General features: G+C 40.7%; 1 protein-coding gene and 1 long non-coding RNA gene across 4 annotated transcripts in view; one reads left to right on the forward strand and one right to left on the reverse strand.

Moving 5' to 3' along the window:
- Positions 1 to 22,015, forward strand: part of DSCAM (DS cell adhesion molecule) — a 443,293-nt gene that overhangs the window by 298,763 nt on the left and 122,515 nt on the right. For 2 of the 3 annotated variants that reach the window (XM_064647059.1, XM_064647060.1), the window contains exons 10-11: positions 1,877 to 1,996; positions 5,407 to 5,580. In XM_064647059.1, coding sequence (XP_064503129.1) covers positions 1,877 to 1,996; positions 5,407 to 5,580 — 294 coding nt within the window. The remainder of the gene's footprint in view (positions 1 to 1,876; positions 1,997 to 5,406; positions 5,581 to 22,015) is intronic. The other variant, XM_064647061.1, reaches the window with a different exon arrangement.
- LOC135410388 (uncharacterized) overlaps positions 20,030 to 22,015 on the reverse strand; it is a 162,100-nt gene continuing 160,114 nt past the window's right edge. The window contains exon 4 of the long non-coding RNA XR_010428655.1: positions 20,030 to 21,281. This is a non-coding gene — a long non-coding RNA (uncharacterized LOC135410388). The remainder of the gene's footprint in view (positions 21,282 to 22,015) is intronic.

Consider the following 22,015-nt stretch of genomic DNA (forward strand, 5'->3'; position numbering starts at 1 on the left):
GAGGATTGTTCTCCTCTTTTAAAAAGCAGTTGTATCTATGAATGTGGAAAGAGAAAGTCGGAGGGGAGTCTGGATTGTGGAGGCACAGGGAGGAGGACTGGAGCTGTTGTGAGGAGGGTTCTCTGAACCTGCAGAGAGAGTGTTTATGTACCTCCAACTTTTAGCAGTCCTGTCCACACCAACACTGGCAGCTCCAGTTTCTTCTTAAGGAAAACTTGGGACTCTTTGGTATCCTGGGAGGTGTTATTTGCATAAACTATGAGAGTGTTTATACTGAAAAGAACCTCAGGGTCCTATATCACAGCACTGGTGCTTCTGCTGTGGTTTTGCTGCGCAGTGTTTTTGATGTGTAATTAGTCCTGTATTCATGGCTAGTAAGACCTGTTTCGGGTCCCAGGGCAAATACTCCCTGTACTGAGCTCCCTTTCCGTGCTGCCTTGCATTTTCTTGTGATACAACCTCCTCCCATCATTCCTTTCTTAATTTCTGGCACTTCTGGAGAGGCAGCTGGTGGGGTCTGATGGGTGTTTGGGTCAGAGCAAGGCGGGGCCTTTGTTCTGTCTCCCCCAGATTTCAAGGTCAGTAGTGGCTGGACTTGAAGAGCTGTAAATCCATGAGACTCCATATACTGTGGTGGGCAAGGAAAAGCCAGGAACTATTAGGATTTCACAGGAACTATTAGGATCACACCTGACGCTGTGATCAAGAGCATTTCAAAAAGCAAAGTTATTTGAGAAGAAAAAAAACCTGTCACAGGTTCAGTCACCTCACTGCATTTTCTCTGTGGCACTGTAAGAAATGACAAAAACACGTGGGATAAGGACACAAATAATTTATTTCTTTCTCAGACATTTACTCCTTCATGTTCTGAACCAGAGAACAGGAGTTCAGCAAATGTTGTGGCCTTAACTGACTTTAATACAACCATTAAACACTTCTAATATTCAAGAACTTTTGTGGAGCTTTCCACGTTCTTCACATCTTTCAGCTTTTCTTTCCAGCTTGTCAAATTTATAGGTTTTATTGAGACTTTGACATTTAGAATCAGCCCTTTGTGGTGAACTGTTGGTCTAACGTTGTCACAAGCTGTTTTCTTTACTGTGCACGTGCATTTGGAACACGTAGAGCTTTTCCTTGAGATCAGCAGCTCTTACCTTATTTATATATAAGTAGGTAAATACTTGCCTATGTGTGGAAGACTCATTGCAGTGGTTTTATGCTACCTTGGAATAAATCTAATAATATGTATACATTGATGCACTGAAGTGTGAATTCTCCTCTTCAACTTAATGCAAGGAAATTGTGTTGAACCTTTTTATGGCTGTTTGTAGAGTGAAGTCCTATTAGAAATTATGGATCAAACACCCTTATTTTAATGTGATTTGATTGCTATTAGAAGCATTATTTTTTAAGGTTATTTACACTACCTAATTATTTTTTTCTAAAGTTTACTAGTTACGGTTCTAAAAAGCAAACACGGAAAAATTCAGTTTTTCTTAGACATCTGATAAACCTCTGCTTTATGAGAAAGCATTTATTATCTGGCCACAACACCATGTTTTATCTATTACTCCATTTTTAACCTCTCCTATGGAGAGATTTCATAAACCTTTTTTTGTATCCTATGAAGACCAGTGCTTTTGTTGTGCCTGGCAAGAAATACATTGAGACTGTGCACAGGAGGAAAATAATCTGGTGAAACCAGCTGTACTATGTCACTCACTGAATCATCAAAAAATGAAATTTATTTTTTTGTTTCTGCTGTGAAATTTTATACCTCTGTGTTTGTTTGACTGGTGTGCCATTTTGAGGTCACACTCACTGTGACCCAGTAAGTGTCACAAATTCTCATGGCTCCCTTTGCTTCCTCCCACAGTGCCCCCCAGGTTTGTGGTTCAGCCCAGCGACCAGGATGGGATCTATGGAAAAGCTGTAATCCTCAACTGCTCTGCAGAGGGTTATCCTGTCCCTACCATTGTCTGGAAGTACTCAAAAGGTAGGATTTCTGTGGTGATTGCTGGGGACAGACTAATTCTGGTTTAGTAGAAACTTACCCATAAATTGCTGGTTTAATCTTCACGTTGTCAGAGAGTGTTTGGGTGCAATAAGGGACGTATCCCTTGTGTTTATATTGTCCTTAAATCATTTCCCCAAGCACAAAGTGCTGGTCACTGTCATGGACACTGTCATTGGTCTGCCTTGGAGATGTCCCAGTGCTGTGACAGTGCCCCTGTGTAAACTATGGCCTCAGCAGGCAAATGAAATGGATGGCTGAGAGGAAAGATATACAGCTTTAATTGAAGCAACCTCAGAACAAGGTTCACCAGCAGCATTTGGCTCATTCCCCCCCCCCTTTCAAAATTCATGATAACATGGCCAATCATATCTTTTCAGCAAAGAAGAGAGGTCAGGTAGCATTAACATAAGCAGTAATTCAGTATGTGCTTTACATAATGCTTTAACATTTTCTTCTCATGTAACAGAGCATTAAAACTGGCCCCACTTGACCCTCAGTAACCACAGGAAATTGACTGCTTTTTAATTAAAATATGCTGCCTGATAAAGTGTGTCTTCTGGACAGTTGTCTTCTGGTAGGCTTTAGCAAAAAAAATAAAAAAACAAACTCTTTACCCAATCCAAATGAGTTAACTCCTTGAAAAATAAAATGAGGTGCTGTTGAGAAGAAATCTTTCTGTAATGCCCCATGGTCATTTTTTGTTTCCTTAGGACCTAAGTCCAAATTGTATTTGAAAAGGGGCAAGGGAAGAGAAGTTTCCCGTAATAGACTATTTTTGCTTTTATTGATGAATTCTGGTTCATTGTAAGAAAGGTACAGAGTTTCAAATTCCATTAATCTCAGTGACATGTGAGTTTTTAATTATGAGTACAGGTCAGGAAAAAGTAATTCTGTTTAGTTGTGTTTGTGTGCTGAAGGAGGGTGCCAAGACAAAACAGACGAGTTGTAATTAACTGTGAAGAGATAAATAGCCCGTCTTGGGATGATAGAACCATAGAATCATTAAAGTTGGAAAAAAACTCCAAGATCATGGAGTCCACCCTGTGCCCATCCCCACCTTGTCCCCCAGCCCAGAGCACTGAGTGCCATGGCCAGGCCTTCCTTGGACACCTCCAGGGATGGGCACTCCAAACCTCCCTGGGCAGCCCCTGCCAAGGCCTGACCACCCTTTCCATGAAGAAATTCCTCCTCATGTCCAACCTGAGCCTCCCCTGGCTCAGCTTCAGTCCGTTTTCTCTTGTTCTCACTTGTTACCTGAGAGCAGAGCCTGACCCCCCACCTGGTTACAACCTCCTTTCAGGTGGTTGTAGATACTGAAAAGGTCTCTCCTGAGCCTCCTCTTCTCCAGGCTAAACAACTTCAGCTCCCTCAGCAGCTCCTTATATGACTTACTCTCTAGACTCAGTATAAATATAGACCTTAACCTTAATGAAGGAGAAAGGGATAGTTGGAGTGACACTCTGCCATCAAGTTTTTAAGATTTATCAATTAGAACTCTGAAGCTTTTAAGTCAAAGAAAGTTTTGATAGACACGTGGAGTCTTATCCTTGGAGATACTCAAAATCCATCTGGGCATGGTCTTGGGCAGCCAGGATTAGGTGACACTTTTTGATCAAATCAGTTGGATCATGTGGCCATCTGAGGTCTCTTCCAACCTCAGCAAGTCTGTGATTCACTGTGGATTCACCCACACAGTTGTATGGGACAAGCTGCTGTCCCTGCTCAGGAAGGATCTTGGCTGTAATAGCAGTAACGTGTGTGACGTGTAAGAAGCTTTTTGCAAACTGCCAGGAAGAATTTTTCCCAGTTTTTCCCAGTAGCTGTCCCTGGGACTATCAGCCTTTTCCCTTCTGTGAATATTAAATGGTTCCTAGAATTTTTCATGGGAAGAAATACGAGAAGTGAGTGCTGGCATCTACTCGGGCAATCAATCACAGGCATGTACAGTTAGTAAGGCAGAAATATGCCTTCCATCTGAATGACAGGAAGAATGGCTTATTAAAGAAAAAAAAATTAGCAAAGGGAAAAGTGAGATATGCATGTGACTAGAATAGTTGAAAAATCAACAAGGGCGACAGAATTTTTATGAAAACATTATCATTTCAACATTTTTCAGTTCACAGTATTGGTCACCAGACTTTCTGTGAAATTGTAAGTTCCCAAAGCAAACTCTGCTAGGAATAAAGGGATTTTAAGTATGCATGTCTGGTCTTCCTAATATTCTAGACATTGTATTCATAGGTTGTTCTAGCTTGGTATGTTATCCTAAATCATTCCCTGTAATCTTTATTCATCATATTTCCTCCTGGTCTGACTCAGCCCACTGCTTATAGTAATTAATGCTGACAGATGTGTGTACAGAAAGCGGTATTAGAGAATTCCATTGAAGTGAACTACCTTATGGTTTCCCTGAAAAATCCCATCTCCTGCTGCCAGAATTGGTTGTAAACCCCTTTGTTACAAGAAACATATTTTAATGTACACTTAGAGAGTCCCCAGTGCTGGAGGAACCGGAACTCGTGGTGGGCATCTGGACAGTAATATCCTGTTTCCTATTGCCTAAATCACCCAGTATCTTATTTCCAAGGAAAAGCAAATTCTTTCTTAAAGTTGATACAAAGTTGATACAAAAATCTTTGGCTTCCTGTCTTTTTATGGACCTTCCATTCTTACATTCCTACCAGACATGGTGCCTCATTCCTGATTAGTGCTCTGAGCTTTTCATTTGTTACTTTCTTTGTTTTATTTGGGGGGGGGGGGGGTTGTGGGATTTTGGGGGTTTTTTTAACAGTCTGGCTACAAACATGGCAGAACAGAGATTTTTGTGTCATCAGTCCATCAGCTGTAGGACAAAATAAGCAACACAGTCGCTGATGTGGTTTTCCATGTTACCCAGGGTTTTGCAAGCAAGGTCCTAGAGGTCCCTTGAGTTTGCCATGATTGCTTCAACAGACATCCCTCTTAGTTATAAGAAATTCATTTGGTGTCTGCATTAGGGATGCAGACTTGTGTGCCTGCTCAGCTCTAATTGTCAATAATTCATCAGCCTCTAAATGTACGACAAATGTGCCTTTTCACCCATGAACGGTCTGAAAATCTTCATTTCCTCTCTCTCCCTTTCTGGTTCCTCATTTTGTGCTCCTTTTGCCCCTTTACATTTAATGTGGGCAATTTATTCCTACTGTTGCATTCCGAAAGTCTTTCTTTTGAATTAATGACTTCTGTTTTGGCAAAGAACCACTCTGTTTATTCTGCTGATGTCAGAAACCATTTGTGTTTTAGTTGCATTGAGCCTCCAAGAAGAGGAAGCCGCAGTTTCTGCCTTATTTTAAGAAAAACAAAAAAGGTGTTTCCCTTCCTAACTAACCTGTTCCCACGGGTTTCCTCAGGTGCCGGGGTTCCTCAGTTCCAGCCGATTGCACTGAATGGTCGTATCCAGCTTCTCACAAACGGCTCCTTGCTGATTAAACATGTGCTGGAAGAAGACAGTGGATACTACCTGTGCAAGGTCAGCAATGATGTGGGAGCAGACGTCAGCAAGTCCATGTACCTCACTGTTAAAAGTAAGAATTAAACACTTCTCTGTGATCCAGATATTGCCATTGAGTGAAAAAGGCTTGTCTGCTGCATCCTTAGTTTGGTGGGGAGGGAGGGCAGAGGTTGGCTTTGTTAGTTTTTGTTTTATTTTGGTCTTCAGCTGCATGGAAGTTAGTATGGTTAATTTTTTTTAGTAGAGGAAGAGAAGGGGACTTCGAGATGAAAAGGATTAACATCTCATTTCAAAAATATTTATTTTCTGTGAGCTGCAGCTGGATAATGAAGGGAAAGTAAAAAAAAATAAATTGTTGGTCAAGAGTAAAAACCAATAACAAAGGAGAAATATCCACAGGAACTGTTTCAAATCTTATAATTTGAAGGAAATATAGATTAAAAAGTCCTTGATCAATCCTAAATATACCATAGATGCATACCGTATGTACAACTACAATTACTATAGGTAGATATTTACTACAAGATATTACAACATCCTGTAAGATTTTATAGATACAGCCACAGCAGTCATTTTGACTTAGGCAGGTAATTTTCAGAAAATGCATCTAATTCTGTTGGATCTGGAGTGCTTACACAACCTCGACCTATCTGTGCTTTCCAGGCGTAAGGGGCAAAAGCAATCCAGTTTTCAAGTGGATGTTGGCTATGATCCCTTCAAACATCAGCATTGCTTAGGAAATAGAGGAAATACAGTGCAAAAAAAAAAAAGAAGCTGTTTAAGATAATGTAATTTCTCACTAGAGAAAAAAAAGAGACTATTGTCATCTCAGCATGCCTAATGTTCCTGGATGACCTATCAGACCAGTATTGGAGGAGGTCACCAAGCCATGAACTTTCATGTTTGTAGGATTTCTGAAGATTGACTAAGTGCTTTGAAGTTCTGGGATGTCAATTAGCTTGAAAAAGATTTGCTCTTGAAAGTACAAAGATGGGGTTTTTTTCAGAAAGGAAGAAAAATCCAGTTTATTCTCTGTTGGAGAGTGTACTTGAGTCCATTAATGTTTAGGTTTAGCGGTTTTGTTTGTTGTTGAGAATGAATATCTAAATTATTTCAAAGGAAGAGTGTCAACTTCGTTAGTTTTGCAAGCCCCAGTACCTCAGATGTCCTCTCTATGCTAACTTACCATAGTGGCTTTGTCTTCTGAAAAATAACACGATATCCCAACCTCTCCAGCAAGCATATTAAATCCATACTTTTTCTGTGGATCGGTAGAAGTTCCAGCTTCTGTGGTTTCCATAACTGGCCATTTTTTGGGCCAAACCTCCATTGTAGCAGCAATGCAGTGCTGTAATATGCTACAGAAACCCAGCATTGCTCTGGTTGGCAGCTCTGCTCACTGCCTGTCTGATCACTGCATGCAGTTTCATGTGTGATAAAAGAGCATCCCTTATCAAATAAGAGCAGGAGCTTCCCTGGAGAGTCAGTTGCTGTTTGAATCTAATAAAAACCCCTCCAGCTCTGAGATAGGAGGAAAGCACGTCTGTACCCCCTCACACACCCACCCTGACACAGCACAGCTCCCACCACGGCTGTTTGAGAAAATGCTGGTGGTGTTGGTGTGTGCAGAGAAGAGGCACAGCTTTAGCTTTTATCAAACACACGTTAAGGACAAGATGCTGTGAGAAAATGGGCCGTGGTGGCCCTCAGGTGTTGCGGGATCCCGGTGGAGTGGTTGTGGCACGTAATACTTGCACCTGTTTATGTGGACTGACTCCAAAATGAGGGCCTGGATCTGCCTTTAATCTCTCTGGCACTGTATCTTGTCATTCATTGTTTTCTTTTTCCCTGTGGTTCCTTTTCCCTCTCCCCACAAGCCTGTTCCTGGACCCTGGTCCTCAGCTTAGTCCTCCTGACAGATAAAAACCTAGGACTACCTTCACTGAAACTCATAGTGCTCTCAGTTAGTTGATCCTTCTCCACAAGGTCCCCCTAAATGCCTTCTTTAGTCAGAGGCAGAAGGTGAGGCCTGGCCTGTGCAGTTGTTTAGGGGTGCAAAGTTTGTAAGTAAGAAACAGCCTTCCAAAACATAAACAAAGATTAGCTTGTGTCTTCCTTGTGACAAATTGGTTTCCCACCTTCCTTCAGTTTATGTGTGGGTTGTCTGTGAGCAGTAGCTGAAATCACCTGATGAAAAAGTTGGGTGGATTTAGTCACTGATTATGGAACTGGATTGACTCTCAGAAGGAAAAACATGGCAGCAGTGCCTTTACAGCCGAATCCTTCACTTCTTCACAGTCCCTTGTGCCACAGATACCTCATGTATGTGGTGCTAACCATGGATAGCATCACTGTGAACTTAAAAAAAAACCCTCTTGTGCACAGGTGATTCTTCTCCTCCAAGTCTGATAAAAGTTTCTCCCTACTCTGTCAGTAATATTGCTGCATAAATTTTTACCTTTCATCGCTCCCGTTACAAATCTCTTCAAAGAGCCAATGCTTTACTCTTCCAGAACTTCCAGTGTCACCTGGATCTAAACAAAAAAGATGTTGTCAGAAGAGAGTGGGCAAATCTTTGTTTTGGTAGTTCAGGACGGGACAGGATGAACATTGATCTAATGTGTTTCTATGACTCACTACCTCTACAATTGATTTTTTATAGTGAAAACCCATGTCAAGCTGTAAACCACCTTGGCTTGTTCAACAAGACTCTTAGTACTAAGAAGGAAATGGTAGTAATTCCAGATACGCATTTATTTAGTGCCTCAGTGTTTGTTGTGTGACACCTTCGTGTCAGAGAAGCTGATCCAACATTTGAAAGGAGATTGTTTGAGGAGGGAGTGCAGAGGAAAAAGATGAGAGGAAATGAAAGAGCTTCAGGAATACTAACAGAAATGTGAAGAGAGTGAGCTGCCAGTGTCAATGCTGGATCAGGAACCACAGGAGTAGAATAGCAGCCATGAAAGCAGAGAATATTCATTTAGCAGCTATTATTCTTCTCCCTTTCTTTTTGAGAAATGGACATAAACATGACGATCAGCTCGTTTCTCTCTTCTTCTGAATCAAGGATAAGTAGTTCTTGAATTGTGTGTTCAATAAGACATACAGTATTAGAAAGTTATGAGAGATCTGGAATAAGAAATCTAGTGCTGTCTTGAGAAATGACTCCTGGTGCTTGGGATGAGAAGACTTCTGAAGAATTTCTATAAAGGATAATGAGCCTTTAACATGAAGGGAAGAACTGAAATTATTTAAAGGTTGCCTGGGAGTCACAAGGGAAGAGATTCTGCTTAAAACGGACTGCCTGCCTGCCTTCATCTGAATAAATGTCACACTTCCTAATTCCACTTTAGTGGCTATATATAACATGATAGAATGGTATTCTGAAAAAAAACATACCTCCTGAAAAGCAGGCTTTCATTAAGGTATGTGTGTTCCTATGTAAATAATCTGTTGGAGGCAATCACATCAGCTCTGCCCCTTCTGAAATCCATCACTTGTTTTCACAACAATGTGGAGCCCGACAAGTTTTAATCTGATCATCAAAACCTTTCCAGCAAATCCTGTCTGCCAACAAAACAGAGCTGCTTCATTCACTTTCCTCTCAAATATGCTTCTTAACTATTGGCATTATGTGTGTTTAATGCATAAACCTAAAGCTGTCAGTCAGATCCACAGCTCCTTCCAGCAGGAACATGCTAATCCCAGCTAATTCTTTTAATGCCAAGTTTCGCCACTTAAACATTTTTTAAAAAAAAAAACCTTTTAAAATTGTTACCTATGACAAGAACTGGTGGAATAACAGAAGAGGTTGGTTGGGAAAGAGAGCCTGGTCACAGTTTAAAGTGAATCTAATGCCCTGTTCCTGCACTACCTTGTGCTTCTGCTGCCCCTGCCTCCTTTATAGTGCCATTCATCTGTGTTGTCCATGAGCTCTTCCAGGCAAGATTTGTTTCCCACCATCTCCAGACAACTCACGGAACAAAGAGACCTCAATCCCCTAACTAGCTACTATTGCAAAAGAAATAAAATATAACAGTAGTTACAAACACAAATAACCCTAAAAGATCCTTATGAATGGAGATTCTGAGTCTCGTGAAGCTGTTTTTCTCCACTGCTTGTGGAGAACAGTTGTTCCACCATATGGCTGAAGCACTGCAGCATTTGTTTACTGAAATGGATGGAAATCTATGCCTGGCTTCCTTCATGGAACTTTATCCGAGCAGGATAAAGGCATCCTTTCCATGTGACCAGTCAAATGAGTTTGCTGTGCTGCCACACCAGCAGCAAAGCCAGCAAGCTGTGATGAAGAACTCCCTGTGCTCTGCTCACCAGGGTGCTTCTAAATGCTCCTTTTAGTCTTTAGGAAAATAATTCCTTGTTGAGAATGTGGGAATGTTGAGATCTGTCCAATTGCTACTTTTCCTTGTGTAAAAAATTCAATTTCTCCTTAAAATGCATATGTCCCTCAAGATGTTAGTAAGGGTAGCATTGCCTGTTCTACATTTGCAAAGATAGATTGTCCACGATATGTGGCAAAGGAGGCTAAAAATCACTTTCTTTAATACCTCTAAAAAGCACTTATAGAAAGGACAGCAGTAATGCAATGTCAAATTCACCAGAGCCCAGTTATTCTGGTATTTCCTAATCTGTATTTTTTCTGCAGTAGGTGGTCTGTAAATACTGTTTTCTGTGGCAATCAAAACGAAGTCCCCTGGTCTGATTGTTCAGTCTGATTTAGTGTTTTCTTCTCCTGATATTCCACCATCTTTGTTTTAAAAAAGGTTTTTTCATTTATTTGATTCTTCATACTTACTTTGCAGTTATCTCAGGTAGAGTACATTTTTGTCTAGTGGACAAATCTGGCCAGAGTTGGTAAGAATGTCTGTCTGGATGGAGATTGCAAATGTACTCCGAATGAAAGAGTGGGGTAAAGGGATAGAAAACAAAAAATATTGCCTGTGAATTGAAGCTGCCGTTGAGTCCCAAAGAGTCCTTCCTGAAGATCTGGTGATCTGCCCTTGCCTAATTTTACCCTTACCCTCATGACAGGCAGTTTCCTCTTTCACCACCTGTTTCTTGGCAAACAACGGCAAAAACTGTGTTAAATATGAGGATGTGAACAAACTGCTCAACTCAGTTTAAACTCCAAGTCAGTAGTGACTTAAACGCTCCTTTATCTGTTTTGTGCCCCTGACCGGGGCAGGGGATCTTTAAGGTCCCTTCCAACCCTGGTGATTCTGTGATTCTAGTTATTTTCATTGCATGCACAGTCTAAAAGATGCTGTAAAAGCTACTCTGAGTCCCGGAATCCCCAAAAAACCTCCCGAGTCGCGAGCGCTTCCTCTTGTCAGCAGAACGGCTCGTTTTCTTTTCCTAATGAGCTTCTCCCGGGATGAGGAACGAGCAGGTTCTGAGAAGTGCTGTTCCCTGCCTCCTCAGACCGTTGGCACAGCTTTGATTTAGGGACTGGCATCTTTAATCACTCATCATGTGTCATTACCCCGACGGGCGGCGGCAGCCGCGAGACGCACGAGCTCCGATAAATCCACGCTGGAAAAGCGCCGGAGCGCGATCCTTTGTTGGTTTTTTTCCTTTACAGCAGATCAGCTGTCACAACAACACACCGCCTGTGGCAAGGCAGGGAAATTAAACATGAAGTATGTTCAAGGTAGCTGGTAGAAAAGCTGGAATACCCCCCCTTTTTCCTTCCGTACATTCCAAAGCCTGTGGCAATTGGCTCCAACGGGTGCTTTCTCTTGTAAGGTAATTGCCAGATGTGCTGGAGTACAAATACTCAAGTGGTTTTGTATGCAAATCTTGGCAATTCTCTCAGTTAAAAAAAAATGAGGAGAGAGGTAAGGACTCCTCTCTTTTTTTCTTTTTTTTTTTTTTTTTCAATATTTTTTCTGAGTGGATGCAAGAAGAGAGAGTATTTACAGCCCTTTTTCTTTCCTTCAAGGCTGGTTGCACAGCAGTATTTCTAGCAGAAAAGTGAAACAGATTTTTCTCCACACGGGCTCTGCTGTATCTTTTCCATCTGTATCAACAGTGTCATATTTATTGCTCTTTATTCTTTTTCTTTTTTTTTTTTTTTAAATAGTTGCCTCTCTCAGTTTTATGTTGCCCAAAAGGATGCATGGGTGAGGTTTATTTTCAGAAGTTTTCCTTCTGTTGAAATTTTTATAGCGGATGCAGAATCTTGAGGCTTTCCTGAAAAATAACCAATTTCACAAAGTTGTGATGATTTAGCCTTTCAAATACCTTCACATCTTCACATTTCCTAGAAAGGCTCATAATGGATAGGATTCTCAAGGTTGTGAATCACTGCTGCTTATTTTCTCCCTTTAATGAACAGATGAGTAATATACAAACCATAGATATCTTAACATGTTCTCCTTTCTCAATACTAGTGACTCTTGTGTTAAATTATTACTTTATTCAGAGGTTTTACATGGCTCTCAGATTGCAATGAACTCTGTGTCCAGGTTTGGCCAACTGTGGTCAGGAGACTCTGTGTCACGGAGATATTTTGGATCAAGGACTGCAGCTCCTCTGTCTCTGAACACTCTGAAACAAAACTTCAAAGTACTGTCTGCTCTTCTCTCCTCCTCCAGCTGAGAGAGTGATGTTGCAGTGATTGATAGAAGCTGGACAAATAATCCATTTAAAATAACCATCATGAAGAAAGTACAAATTTCAGTTTATATATTTGGCACAATACTGCAAACTCCTTACTGTGCTAGAATGTAATAAATGGTAATCTTGAAAGGTTCTTAGCTGGGAGGAAATATACTGAAAATTATTCTTACTGGTAATTTGGAAGCTTGTTTTCTTGAAAGAGAACTTAAAACATGATTTCCGATTTAGACTTTTCTTCACACGAAATGAGAATGAATACTCTTCTGGAACACAAGATGGCCCAATAATCTTTTAAGAAAAATATGTACTAGCAAGCATAGGACACTGGAGAGACAGAATTTCAGGATTGCTCATCTTGGAATTACTCATTACTCGTCTACCAGGTTTAGCCAGTTACTCCTCCTCCTAATTTGACAGGGCAGGTGGAACATGCTCAGATCTCTGATGTTCATTGCTTTCTCTTCCACCTCTGGCTACAAAAAGGCTGTGTGTCTTCTTCCTGGCCCTTCTACCTTGCCCATCCTGGGCTTGGCACTGCCCCAAAGCCTTGTGTCAGGGAGTGGCAGAGGCCACCTGAGGGTGCAAGTCGTGGCTCGACCCACAGCAGCTCGGGTGGAGCCTTTGGGTGGAACAGGTTTGCAGGGCACACTCAGAGCATCACCCAGAACACATCAGTGGAGTGCTGAGAGGCTGCAGGTGGGGGTGTGATGGCATTTAGAGGCTGTGGTGACATCAGTCAGATGGGCAGAGAAACAAGTGGGCAGAATCATAGCATCACAGAATCACAGGATGGGTGAGGTTAGAAGGAACCACAGTGGGGTCATCCAGTCCCACCTCCCTGCTCCAACAGGGCCATCCCAGAACACATGGCACAGGATTGTGTCCAGACAGTTCTGGAATATCCCCAGTGAGGGAGACTCCACACCCTCTCTGGTTTCTGCTCAGGGCTGGGTCACTGCTCAGCAAAGAAGTTCTTCCTCATGTCCAGTGGAACTTTCTGGGCATCAGTTCCTGCCCGTTCCTCTTGTCCCATTGCTGGGCCCCCCGAGCAGAGCCTGGTCCATCCTCTGCCCCCTCCCTGCAGACCCTACAGACCTGGGGGAGGTCCCCTCTCAGTGTCTGCTCTGGAGGCTGAACAGCCCCAGCTCCCTCAACCTTTACCTGGTCAGAGAGATGCTCCATCCCTTCAGCATCTTCGCATCTTCCTCTGGACCTGCTCCAAGAGCTCCATGTCCCTCCTGCCCTGAGGAGGCCAGAACACAGTAATTAAATTTACCTCAGAAATTCTTGTCGGAACGCACCAGTCTTAAAGCAAAAAAAGAAAAAAAAAGAAAAAAAAATCTTTAAAAATTTTCATGTCCGATGTTTTCTTAAAATTATGAAGTGGTTCTAAATCTCAAAGTCAGCTACACAAAACTGTGTCTTAATACAAATAGTGTTAGGACAGTGTTCTCATGGGTTATTTCTTTTTTTCCTTTAATCCTTATGGTACAGACGTAATGACTAAATGCTAACCATGCCCAGAACTCACTAGTGACGTTTACTGATTTATCCAGAATCGAATTGATTTCAAATGCAGCATGGATACAGGTGCACAGTCTTGGTTTTTCTTGAATATTTACCTTCAGGGGCATTAAATGTATAGAGTGTATACATTTACCTGGATTTTCATGCCATTAAACCTAACAGTTTTTCAGAGTAACATTTTAAAATACAGATGCTGCTGGGAATGTTCCACTTGTGGGCTGGGAGCTGTTTGCAGTGTGTTTGCTGGGTTTAATGTTGGCTTCTGGGGGAGGAAGGGAATTCATGATCTGTTGCTACTTCGTTTTATATTTGCAATGTCATCAAAAGTTGGGCCTGTGTCTTGCTAACAAAGATTAAATAAACTTAAATCAAGAGAACATTGTAAAGCAATAGTGGGATGGAAATTAATTTACTGCGTATGAGCAGCACACGGGACTATTTCCACTTCAGGAAAGCCAGCTCTTATAGTACTGTGCTTTTTCCTTTCCTTTTCCCTTTCCCTTTATCTTTTTGTCCATGTCTAGTCATGCCAGCTTTAAGGGACATCTCATTTAGAAAGTTCCAGCAGGACAAAGCCTCAGGCCCAAAGAGGACAATATTCCTGTGTCCCACATCATTTTCCCTTCACAGCCAGTGGTGCATCTTCCTCTTCCTCACTGTCACCATTCTGCAAATCTCACATCTCTGCCATCACTTCCTTCTCTCCCTTAAATCCTTTTCCATCCTTCATTCATTCTTCTGTCCATTTCAGAGCTCCCCCCTATTATTCTTCTGTGAGTTTAGGGTTTGCAGAATGGTCTTCGAACAGCAAAAAATAGTGGGCAGAGTCTTAAATTATATTTCTTTTTATATATTGAATTCTTCTGCACTTTGAATGACTTAATCACAGTCTTTTCCAGTAAAAGGCCTGTGATCAAAAGGTTATTATTGAATGTTGTCACAGAATCTGCATGAAGATTCTTTGTAATTTTTCGATTTATTTATTTATTATGGCTCATTGTTTATCCTTATCTTTAATTTGATGTAAAAAAGCCCCTAAATTTTGCATTACAATGAAAGAAAAAGGTAATGAGTTATAATAAAAATAATAAAAAGTATTTCACAGTATCTTAAGAGATATGAAAGATATAAACTACATTTGAGTATCAAGTGACACATATACCAAATGACTTACATCCATTTTTCTATATAATTCTTCTGCAGTAAAAGAACACTGTAAAAAAAGGTAGTTTATATGCAAATATTTTGTACATTGGATAAGAGTTTATTTCTTTTAAAATATAATATCAAATGTTGCTATTAGTCAACCATGATCTTTTACAACTGCTTCCATCAGTGCAATTTTAAGCTTTTTTTAAGGAAAGTAATTTTGCCTTCAAGCATAAAGAGTCATTTTTTCATAGTACTTTCTTTTTGGCTTCAAAATAGTTGTTTGGTTTTTTTTTTCAATAATTGCATGGTGGTTTTGTTCACATCCCTCTGTGAAAATCCTACAGTGGTGCTCAGTATGAAGATATGAACTCCCATCCACATTGTTCAGATATTTGGCATGTGATGCTTGAACATATTTTGCTTTTATGTTTCTTGGGAAAAAAAAAAAAGAGAAGGACGTGCCCACTTATGGCCATTGACTCCTGGGTGTCTTCACAGTACAGATCCCTAAATAAACATGGCTCCATTTTTAGATAAATCTTATTAGAATCCTGCAGGGTTAAGGAATGAATCAACTTGGTCTGTCAAACCAGGAGATTATGAAAGAATGAGCTCTCACTGTTGGCCTAATTAGTTATGATTTATCTAACCCCATCCTTTCTTTTTTTTTTTTTTAAACTGCCTCCATCAGGCCACAGCATAATTAGTCTTACATTCAAGTTTTGGTTTTGGTTTTCCATTCAGACTTAGAATATTTGATCCCGTAGGAATGGTGTTGTCCAGGCAGTGTGTATGTTTGTGACAATAATTTTACCTTCTCTGCCATCAGTTATTGGGTGCTTGGCTTCCTCCTGGCAAATTCCTGCCCCTGGGAAGGCAATGTTGTGTAATTGTATGGATTTAATGTCATATGATTGTATGGATGCTGGTGAGCAAATTCAGAAAGCAGAAATGATACTTCAGGGAGGGAATAAATTTTATAGTTCCAGCTACAATCCTTGACTTGTGAAGCAGTTTATTCCTTTAAAATTCTGATGTGTTGACAGAGGAAATGTGTGCCACAGGTAGTGGCAATGACATTTAAACTCCCTGCTTTTAAAATTGAAACTTCTGTAGAGAGTTTCTCTTCTTCATTTTGCAAAAGATCATGTGATGCCATCAGGCTGTAAAATATCTCTTGCTTTTTTTGAGCTAAAGGCCTCAGTTACCAATATTTCTGTGCCCCCATGTCCGTGAACATGTGAGAATTCACATCATATTAATATAGAATTATAGAATCATAGAATGGCTTGGGTTCAGCGATTTGGTGAAATTTAATTCCTAAAGTTACATTAACCAAAAAAAAAAAGAAAAAGAAGCATCCTAAATATTATGTTCCTAAAACCATTTTGTCATTCTTAAAGCAGAACCCTGATTTATAGAAATGATGTGTACACAGTTGTCTTTCATATGATCAGTGATGTGCTGAAGGATGCTCAGCAAAGTAGATGGCTCTTTAGGAAATTAAACATATGGTTAACATGAGTTGGTGTGGGGTTTTGTTGGTGGTGTCTTAAAATTTGGCATAAACTTTTAAGAAAAAGTCCTCCAGCAAATGTTTTGTGCCTTTGGAAACTGATATTAAAGCAGCAACTGATGTCAGTAGCTGGCTTGCAGTCAGCACTGCAAGTTCTCTCAGTTCTGTTTCCCTATTCTGAATTTCTCTTGTATTGGTTAAAATAAACTCTTAAATCACATCATCAGTGACCTAACAAGAACATTTTTCCACTAATAGACTTGTCATATTGATAGATTAGTACCTGGAAAACAATCCTATTCGCTTACTTCCATCTCTTTCCTTGCAAAGGAGAAAGGTTTTTGAAGGATCAAATGTCATTTCTGGAAGTAAGGTGACATGAACTTGTGATCAAAAAGTGAGGAGACAGAAAAAAGGGCTATTACATAAGTACATTTTGTTGCAAATCATCAGAGCAGTAGAAAAAAAGCATCTGTTAGACTATTATTTTTTTTCCCTGGCTTTTAATTTCTAGTTATTGATTTTTGGTAATTGCACACATGTACGTGCACAGTGGGGCAGCAGGATCTCACTTCTGTGGTCTTATCTCAAAACTGGCTTTTAAAATAAGTGCCTATTACTGTAAGTGCTCCATGTGCAGTGCTCTGCACTGTATTTTTGTCCTGGTTACAATGCAGCTCAACTGTTGCATTTACAACTGGTATAATCTGGCTCCTTGCCATGCTCTCCGAGCCATAAAACCCCTACTTTCAGCAAGGAAAATCTCCTGCCATCAGATTTTTTAAGTGGTGGCTTGCCAAGCTGAAATGAGGAAGAACAGGCTTTTCATAAGTGGTTGCATATTGTTGTGGAAAATCCAATTACCCTTTGCTAAATGCCCAGATCTAAGGTTTAAATAAGAGCTAAATGAACTGCCGAGCTTTTAAGGAAAATGGGAATGCACCTAAGTGGTGAGGAAGACCATTACAGGGAGCACAGCAATCTGGGATGCCCTGAGGAGTTTTGCTGATTCCCAGACAGTTCCCAGACCTATTTCAAGGAACTCACCAATGGAGAGACAGATATAAACAAAGACTTTTGAATTTTGTTTGCAAATAATGAAAATAACACCTTGCACAGAGGTGTTGACTCTCTCCCTTTGGGGCCTTAAGCCTCTCAGCATCAAAGACCTACCAAAAATGCTTAAAAAGCTCTTAAAAATCTGAGTTACCATGGCTTTGCTGATACACAGCAAGTTCTTCAGATGTTGCAATTAAACTGTGTATTTATGTTCTTTTATACATATAATATGCATAAAATACACGCTTTCTTCTGCGATTCCCACTAAGTTCCTTATTCAAGGTTACTTCTGCTTTTGCTGATTTTTCTCTCATATTCCAATGGCAACATTGCTTGGCTGTATTACTGTAAATCTCTCACCTTGATACTTTTTCTGAAGCCAGAGTTGACTTTTTGCAGCTTGGTTAAAATCACTTTTAAAAGCAGGGAACAAATGAAACCCAAAACACAAACCTGAAACAAATTTTGCTTCAGCTCCTGAATTTGACTGAGCAAGCTGAACAAGGGAAATGTAGGAGCTTAGAAGCATCAGGGATTTAGCTTGGAGCCATCCAGGGATATTTTCACTTGGAAACCACAGGAGTTAGGGTACTTTTAAGGGATATATCATATACTTCCAGCTTGCTTATGCTGAAGCAGCTTGGCTTAGCAGAGCATTAGCCTGTTTCTCATGCAGGGTGTTGTAAACTAACCCAGGGAATATTTCAAATATGCTGGAATGTGAGTGACCTCGAGGAGTTACACTCTCACACGAAAGTAAATTGCTTTCATACCCAGAAAAGGGAAAGTAATACTATATGAACTGTTATAAAACCATCTAACTGGTTGAAGTCTGGGGGAATCTGTGCTCATTGTTGTCTCTCCTCATAAATCTAGTGGGTTTTTTTTTCCTTAAGTACCACTGGGTACGTGAACAGACATATTTGTCATTGTCGAGATAATGTTCTGCAGGGAGTCCCTTAATTCTTGTACTCCAAAGAAAATTAAGATATGGACTCTGCACCCATTTAATTTGGATTACTGGATGCTTAATAAAGAGAGTGAGGGCTTTTCAGAGCCTTTGTGCAGGTCACATAATGATTCTCAAGTCTGGCATCCTCTGGGTGCACCATGTAATGTTTTCCCAGCAAAAAATTGCCTGTTTGCTTTAAATCCAGTTTATTCCTTTAACTCCTTTAGAGGTCTTGCCTTGCCTTGCCTTGCCTTGCCTTCCCTTCCCTTTTTAATTTCTTAATACACTGAAACCCCACTTTTATGTCTCTGTAGGGGCCAGGAGAGAATAAAAACTTGTTAAATCGGCAGAGGACTTTGCATGAGAAAAGCCAACATGATTCCTCAGAGTGTGAGGATGAAAACAATTTTAAATATGTGTCTTCCACGGTCACCTGTCTGCATTGTTTCCATGGATGTGCATACACATACAAAAATATGAATAATGCATAGAAAAGTAACTTCGTGGCATCACTTGACGTATTATTTCCACTGAGTGTTTTCAGGAAAAATATGTTTTCCAGCCAAATTTTGTGCAGCATTAATTGCCAAGCCAATCTGCTTAGCATTTAAAAGGTATAGATCTCATTTCCTTGGAATAATCTTTAATCAGCATGTTTACCTCCAACTGTTGAGTCAAGTCAGATTTCTAAATGTTCACTAAGCTCTGATATCCCTGTTTTGAATATGTGCAAGTCCTCCAATTGTTTTTGCTTTTCCAAAATTAGGCCTCTGATGTATTTGCAATAGAAACACTTAATATATATTCCCTGACTGCTTCTAAACTCCACTGATTTTGTATGGGTATATAGGTTTTATTTCTCCTTTAGGAAGCATTTTCTTTTAAGTTAATGTTATAAATGATGTTATAATAAATACTTATAAAAATACTGCAATTAGAAAGTTAAGTAATATATGAATTGTAGGCTTTGACTCATAAAAGATTCCTGTAGACCAGGACTGTGAATTTCCAGGTCTTATATTTTGCATGGAAGAAAAAGCACATTTGATTCTGAATCAGGGGGTTTGTTTAGGAAGAACAATCATACTTTACTTGTTTTTAATTAGATCATGATATTTTTGGAAGACAAGAGTAGAGGTATGGAACATACATGTACAGATACAGGTGCAACAGGTTTTTGAGGTAGAGAGAATGACTTCTGAGTGTAAACTCCTTTGTTATGTCTCCTACATCAACTGGTGTTAATAGTGTTTCTAATTTTCTAGTCCAGAAATTCTGGTTTTGCATTTCTTGCCTTTTAAAAGTTTTTTTTTTTTGTTTACTTAATGAAATTACATGTTGTTATTTTATTAACTTTATTTAAAAAATCAAAAGTCACTGAAGTAGATGCAGTGATGATAATTCTGGGGTTACAGCGTCAGAAGGGCTACTAAGCACGTACATATTTAGTGTTTCAAGGCTCAGAGCAAAGTTAATGGTGCATTGAAATAATTATTTATGCAATATGCTCATAATCCATATGCTCACTGTGCAGAAACACGATGTGAGAGGCAACTGAAGTCAAAGAGATTGACTTTATATGTGAAGCAGCTGGACAGGAGAGGCGTGCTTGGGTGTCCCAGTGTTCTCCTCCAGTGCCACAGGAAGAGAGAAGGAACCAATAGAAGGCAGCAGTATCTCTCAAAAAACCCCAGTTTATTGATTTTATTTTTCAGGAACATATCCCACCACCCCTGTCCTGGAAAAGCCCAGCTGGTGCTTTGTGTGTCTTTGAACCCCAGTCAAAATTTGTTCTTTGAAAAATGCCTGCTCGTGGTTCCCCAGCTCCCTCCTTGTCCTCTTTAAATCTTCCTGAAGGATCCAGCATGATCCAGCCTTCCTCAGTTGTAGCTTTTCCACATTATTTCTATTTTCAATCATCTTCACAGGGCTCCAGTCTCATCCTAATTCCTTTATACATATTGTAGGCAGTTTTCCTGAGGGCTGGATCTGTGGCAGGTTGGAAATTTCATTCACTCCCAGCTGGGTTTTTTTGTGGCTGTTCCTCTATGCAAATACCTCCATGAAAATATTATGTGTGCCTGCACACAGCCTTCTGAAAATCCAAGTAACACACAAAAAAGTCCGTGTGCAATTTGTGTAGCCTTAAGGGAGAACAGTGGATTATCAGGCTTGAAAGCAAATTTTGGTGGTCTAAATATACCTGTTTTCTCAGGAAGCTCTAAGCAGTGAGGAACAGAATTGAGTTTGTTGTGACATTACATCAAAACCATGGTATAACAGGACATTGAACTGTCAAATATATTGGCAAAGATCTGGTGGCAAAAATAGATTGTATATTACTTGGTCAAGAGTTCGTGCATTTTAACAGTGAGGGATAGAAACTATTAAGCTATAGTTATATAAACTGTAGTTATATGAACTATAACAAAGCAAGGTCCTACACCTGGGTTGGGGGAATCCCAGGCACACCTCCAGGTTGGGCAAAGAAGTGACTGAGACCAGGAATTGGGGGTGATGGGTGATGAAAACTCAACATGAGCTGGCCATGTGCTCTGGCAGCCCAGAAACCAACTGTGTTCCTGGGCTGCATCCAAAGCAGGGTGGGCAGCAGGTGAGGGGGGGATTCTGCCCCTCTGCCCTGCTCAGGTGAGACCCCACTGCAGAGCTGCCTCCAGCCCTGGGGTCCTCAACATAGAAGGACATGGAACTGTTGGAGCAAGTCCAGAGAAGGTCATGAACTTGATGAGGGCGTTGGAGCACCTCCCTTTTGGAGACAGGCTGAGAATGTTGGAGCTGTTCAGTCTGGAGAAGAGAAGGTTGTGTGCAGACCTCACAGCACCTTCCAGTATCTGAAGGGGCCCACAAGGAACTTAGGAAGGGACTTTTCATCAGGAACTGCAGTGACAGGAGTAATGGGTTCAAACTGGAACAGGGGAAAAAAAGTTAGATATTAGGAAGACATCCTTCCCTGTGAGGGTGGTGAGGCCCTGGCACAGGTTGCCCAGAGAAGCTGTGGCTGCCCCTGGATCCCTGGAAGTGTCCAAGGCCAGGTTGGACAGGGGTTGGAGCAACCTGGGCTAATGGAAGGTGTCCCTGTCCAGGGAGTTGGAACTGGATGATCTTTAATGCCCCTTCCAACCCAAACCATTCTGTAATTCTTACATAAGAACTCTTCACGTGTCTGAACTGCTTTTAGGACAGTTTTCTTCCTTTGTGACAGGCAGGCAAGGATGTAAGAAGTGTGTTTCCTGTCTTAGGGGCTTCCAAGAGCAGGAGGGGGCAGCGCTAACTGCAGAGGGTTTGCTATCCACCTCTCCAGCTTCATTATGTCAGCCGTGCACGCTGATGAACTGTAATTGTTTCCTGGCTGCCATCGGTAGGAGATGGGGTGACAAAGGGGTTTGGAGCACTGCTAGGTTCCTGTTTCCCTCACTGATCTCTATTAGAACAATCATTATGATAACGATTCCAATCCAAGCTTCTGTAATATAATTGAGAAATAAATGCTTCTTGTTAATATGCCTCAATTAATGGGTCACCCAGTGTAGCTGCAGCAGGTTGCAAGTAAGTAGCTTTCAGGATCTGAGCCCAACTGATTATAGGTTTTCTTTCCCTTTTTAGATGAAATGGATTCATAAGCCTTACTCAAATGAATCG

The sequence above is a fragment of the Pseudopipra pipra genome, chromosome 2 (assembly GCF_036250125.1).
Source record: "Pseudopipra pipra isolate bDixPip1 chromosome 2, bDixPip1.hap1, whole genome shotgun sequence".
In the NCBI taxonomy this organism is placed as follows: Eukaryota; Metazoa; Chordata; class Aves; order Passeriformes; family Pipridae; genus Pseudopipra; species Pseudopipra pipra.